The sequence below is a fragment of the Mytilus trossulus genome, chromosome 9 (assembly GCF_036588685.1).
Source record: "Mytilus trossulus isolate FHL-02 chromosome 9, PNRI_Mtr1.1.1.hap1, whole genome shotgun sequence".
Taxonomy (NCBI): Eukaryota; Metazoa; Mollusca; class Bivalvia; order Mytilida; family Mytilidae; genus Mytilus; species Mytilus trossulus.
Window position 1 is genome coordinate 11777956 of NC_086381.1, and position 5996 is coordinate 11783951.

The 5996-nt window shown below is 32.6% G+C and overlaps 1 protein-coding gene across 1 annotated transcript; it reads right to left on the minus strand.

Moving 5' to 3' along the window:
• Nucleotides 1–2: 2 nt before the first annotated feature.
• On the minus strand, nt 3–2968 carry LOC134685114 (E3 ubiquitin-protein ligase TRIM56-like). The gene has a single exon (XM_063544565.1). The coding sequence runs from the start codon at nt 2960–2962 to the stop codon at nt 1397–1399; it is 1566 nt and encodes a 521-aa protein (XP_063400635.1). The 5' UTR covers nt 2963–2968; the 3' UTR covers nt 3–1396.
• Between the last annotated feature and the right edge of the window lie 3028 nt (nt 2969–5996).

Sequence of the window (5996 nt, forward strand, 5' to 3'; positions counted from 1 at the left end):
GTACTTTTTGTAAATTGTAAAGATATAAAAGATACTAATAATTAGAAGAAAACAAAGTTACCCTGTACCGAGCGTTAGAAAAAATGAATACATATATTATCTTTTATTTAATTATAACATATTTTTCAAGAGTTTAACTGATCTACATTAAATACAATTAAAAACTTCCCCTTTTTTATAAATCATTATTACATGCCTTTTGTCAATATTGTATTTTCCATCTGCAAAATGTTTAAGATGCTATTGCCTATATACCTGTTATACGCTATCATTGATCCCTAATTTGGCAAATACAAATATTCTATTTTATTTTATATTATTCTAATCTATATATTCAAAGGCAGTTTTATGAATATGAAGCTCTACCTTGTTTTTAAACAAATATTTTATATTACCAATATACCATAAAATATAGGTCCATGTAAATTGAGGTCAAAATTGATAGATAAAAAAACAAATTCAAACTTATCAATCATAATCTATCAGTATTTACTTAATCCGTTCGTCATATAAAAGTTTCAATTTAGAGATGTTTGTGTTGTGTAAGGAAAATCACCGTCGATTTACCTACCGGCCAATATGTATAGTGGCCATTTTTTTTATTCATTAAAAAACAACATTAAACAGTCAATACGTAATACTACATTATTTTAAACAGTATATGAAATAGTAGATCAGATGAATATAAATGCATGTGATCGTTTAAAATGTAGAGATAACACATTTTTAAAAGTTTGCATATGTATATCGTGTCGATTTATTTCAAAACATGGGTTGATATGCATAAAACCATTTAAGATAAAGTTTCTTATCGCAGTACTAATTCATCGTAGGACATATAAAACAATCTGTCCGTTCGGAACGAATCTTAACTGAAGTAGTTATATTCATATGAACCATGATATTAACCTTGATGTTTATAGTTAAACAAAACAATTTCCAAGACCGAATCGTTCGAGTTATTATGAAAAATAAGGTTATGTCTGGTTTCATTTCGTCCAATTGGAAACATTGGTTACTTTTATTTAAACAAGTTCAACAAATCCATTTATCTGTCCAAAACATAAGTGAGCTTGAAAGACTTTTTACCGCAACCGGAAAGAAGTCCATCTTTTGTATAGCAGTAACGCTATGCCCTATTACATACAAAAATATATTGAGGGGACGTCAAATGATTACGGTTACAGTGGTTAAACTTTCGATATAAAGTCTTATATTGTACTTTGCTCCTTGAGAGCCTATTTAATGGAAATAAAACACTTTCCCTTTCCTTTATAATAGCCATACTCGAAAGAATAGGGAAATAAACTATTACACAAATCGATAAAAAAAATATCTTGACAAAATTAGACATATACTGCAAGTTTAAAAGATTACTGTTTTTACCAAGTAAATTTTAATGCTTGTTTTTATCCTGAAACCGTCTCTTTTCTCTTTTTCCTCTTCTCCGATCCTGGTTTGAATGACGTCTTGAAATAGTTTTCATCGAACGGTCATGTAAATTTAAAGAATCCTGTTCTTCTTCACTGGATGCAGATTGATCGTTTCCTTCAAAAATTTGAAGTATACCGTCCTCATTTTCAAACAAAGCTTCATGCGCAAAACCAGCTGCCTCAGTTTGATTAGATTTAACGGATGTATGGTCAGGATTTTTTTCTTCCTGCAAATTAGTATCTGTTTGTTTTGTGTATTTACTTTGAGATCTGTTATTTAAAGATCGTATTCCATCGAATCGCTCGGCAATTTTATCTAGATGTTTAATGATTTCTGTTTTCGAATTACCCTTCCATCCTTTAATCTGCTTTGTATTCAGGTCAAAAGGAATTTCCTTGTTCATTAAAATGTTCGTCAGTGACTGGTCCAGCATGAGTTCAAATATACTGTTATCGGTTTCATCATTTTCTGCAGCTTCTTCAAACGTTTTTCGCTGAAAGTGTAGCGTTTTCTTGATTTTTTGAAGAGTGAGAAAGACTTGTTTATCCTTTCCATGGTCTGTCACGGTGGTTAGGAACCTTTCGTTCTGTGAAATATTTTCATCGAATCCAGAAAATATGTCAATTTGTTCTTGTATTGGTGTAACTTTAGACAAACAGGTATTAGAAACATTGGCTTTTATTTCAGATTTCAACTTCTCTAGCTTGGCAATAACTTTGTTAATACTGCATTCGGATTCTGAAATAATTCTTTCTTTTTCTGCACTCAATCTTACTATCTGGTACCTTTTATTTTTTATCAATTCTGTTATTTGTCTTTTTATGCAATTAAGATCTTTAATCACTGCAACCTCGATTTTATTTTCCATACACAACTCAATAACTTCCTCTATAGGTTTGATATTTCGACATTCGCGGTGATTTACTGCCAAGCAGATAATGCAACACATCTCAGAATGGTCTAAACAAAACACTTCGTACAACTTCCCGGTATGCGCATCACAAGGTTCGTTTACCTCATCGTCAGGTAATTTGGGAATTTTGTGACCCTCTGAAATTGCCAAGACTTTATGTTTTCCAGAATCTTTCAGCCGGTTATGGAAACTTTTAAGACATGGACTGCACAGCAACTCGTTACATTGCTGACACCAATGCATGGCTTTCACATCATCTCCAACACGTGCACATGGATCACAGCTGTATGAGACTTTATTCTTCGATTTTGAATCTGTCATCAAAGAGAAGATAAGATGATTGAAGGGTAATTGGCTTGCGATAGTTCCAAATGTATAATTGCTAGAATCGGGAAGGGTTACAGGCAATCTACATACAGGACAAGCAAAAGATGTCTTTCTGTCGTCAGTTTTTGCTGTAGATTCAATATAAGCTTGCAAACACGTCTCACAATATGTGTGTAAACATGGCAGGTACTTTGGATTTTTAAACTCGTCCAAACATATTGAACAATCAAATATTGTAGCTGCTTTCCTGGACATTTCTGAAATGTCTTTGTTTGCTGCATTCGCCATTACCGATGTACTTTCGCTTTGACATGAGGGGAGATTATTCAATGGTACAATTTGTATTGATTGAATTTCATTGATAGTAAAAATATGACTCCGTTTGCGATTAAATGATGTTACAATCAGATTTTGTATTTCCCATCCCTTCTCGAAATTGTTAATCAAGCTTTTTTTTTATTTTGGTTTTCTTTATAAACATAGGTGAATTTTCTTGCTTCTATTTTAACTATTTAAACCTGTTAAAGAAATACTTTTAGGGCACAAATTTCGATAAAAAAAATAAAGAAAGAATTGGTACAGATCTTCCTATAGAAAAAATAATAAAATGTTTTCGATAGAAATTTGTTATGATCAAGATCTTCAAATAAAAGCGTTTCTGTTATTCTTACTCATTTTACCAAAGTCGATGTTAAATGTTAATGGATTTGCAGTGAAATAACCACTCTCATTTATCTTTAAAGTCTGATAGATCAAAGTGTGTATCGAACCATCAACAGCTCTTCCACTATGTTGTTAATTATTCAAATAAAAAAAAAGCAAAATTGTGTTTCAGTCAATCCGCATATCTTCAAATAATGAGTTTATATGTGGAATGTCCAGAGATTATTTTTTCTTTCTTATACAAATTTACCCCTGTACCTTTTCAAAAATGATATTTGACAGTTGTCGCATCACATGTACGTTTTGACAATTTGCAATCTTTAATCTGATATTTATTAACAAAGTTGCCGTCAACAATCAATCTAGAAACAAAGCGAACAGCAAAAGAACAAGTTTTGATTAATTTAAAGTATGCACATTGTTTTATATGCATAAACTAGAGGTTTCAACGGATCTGCTTACCCGGACACATAAGCAAAGTCATAATGTATGAACCGACGTTGATAAGTTTGACCAGAATTTATTAAGTGATCTTCCGGTTGTGAAACACAGAAAATATTTGTTTTTATCAAGCAAAATATGCAAATACATCCCGATAAAACTATTATCTGGTTGTCTGCATATTCATATTGTAAATATCAGCTGCTCGACACACAGTCTTCTTTAACAAGATGTTCAACATTGAAAGGACACTGTTATTAGATTGTTAAGGGAACATATGCTGCTTTGTGGGGTAAACACATTTAGATATGTATACAGACGATAAACTACAAACTTTTTTTGCAAGCGCAATTTTGGTTAGATTGTATATTTTATCTGCAACTATTTAAAATGATATTGTATATTTGTTATATGCTCTCACAAACTTGTCTTTTCCTGTTCAACAATTATGTCATATTGTACCTAAATGATGAATGGCACCAGTAAATCAGAATCAGTCCCGAGGACCACCTGAGATCAACCTAGTTTTTGTCAAGTTTGTGCTGCTAAGTATTCAGTTTTCTATGTAATAATTTTTGTTTTTTTTTCTAATCGTAGTCGTTCGGTTTTATTCCATGACGTTGTCAGTTTCCTTTGGTCTTGTGAGTTTTGAATGTCCCTGTCCTGTCCTCTGTCTCCTTTTTATCTAAAATGTAAAATCTGGTAAAAAAAAAGCTGGAAAAGAAAATTTTATAAACCCTAAAAGAGGGACGAAAGATACCAAAGGGACAGTCAAACTCATAAATCTAAAAAAAAACTTACAACGCCATGGCTAAAAATGAAAAAGACAATCAGACAATCAATAGTACACATGACACAACATAGAAAACTAAAGAATACACAACACAAACCCCACCAAAAACTAGGGGTGATCTCAGGTGCTCCGGAAGGGTAAGCAGATCCTGATCCACACGTGGCACCCGTCGTGTTGCTTATGTGATAACACATTCGGTAAATAGTCTAAATCGGTAGGTCATATTCATGAAAGGGAAGGGGATTGAAGTTACGACGTAAGGAACATATCCGATATCATTTGTGAAATGGTTATTCCATATACGGTCAACCAACTCGTGATCTATATCTATATCTATAATAATATTCAAGATGATATCCCCAAAACAGTAAAATTTCCATAAAATTACCAATTCAGGGGCAGCAACCCAACAACAGGTTGTCCGATTCATCTGAAAATTTCAGGGCAGATAGATCTTTACCTGATAAATAATTTAACCTCATGTCAGATTTGCTCTAAACCGCATTTTACCCCTATGTTCTATTTTAGCCATGGCGGCCATCTTGGTTGGTTGACCGGGTCACAGGACACATTTTTCAAACTAGATACCCCAATGATGATTGTGGCTAAGTTTGGTTAAATTTGGCCCAGTAGTTTCAGAGGAGAAGATTTTTGTAAAAGTTAACGCCGGACGACGGACGCCGGACGCAAAGTGATGGGAAAAGTTCACTTGGCCTTTTAGGCCAGGTTAGCTAAGAAAATATACGAAAATCAAATATGTAACACACAAACAAACGACAACCACTGAATTACAGGCTTGTTTTCAAATACTCAGTTTTCTAGATCTTCTTTTGACCAATGTCGCACCATCTGAATCCAATAATTCAATCTTAATGCATCGTATAAAAGGTCTCTGTATAAAATTATGCATTTCCTACAACTGTTGTATTAATTTATAGTATTAACGATATAAAAAAAGAAAATTGTTTCCTAGTATAAAAAGGTGGATTTTAAATGTAAAAAACTAGTTTTATTTGAATTATTTAAACAATTAAAAAAAAATGACAGAGAAAATAGAGGGGAATTTTCAACATAACAAACAGTAACTGTTGCAACTTGATAAGCAATATAATCAATACGTGTACAAATGTACGTGTCTACAGTGAAAGCGAAAGTACTTTGATAATGGCGAATGAAGTGCTCGTAAATGCCCAGGAAAACAGCTTCAATATGTAATTGTTTAATTTGTTTTGAGGAGTTTAAGAAACAAAGTGGTTTGCCATGTTCACACACATATTGTGAGGCATGTTTGCAATCTGTGATTGAAACTACGACAAAAAAAGACTAACAATAATTCAGGTTTTGTCAGAAAGTTTGCAAGTCATCTTCTGTTCAGTATTGTTTTCTTCTTATCGATGATGGATTCAAATTGGACAAAAAAAAAGA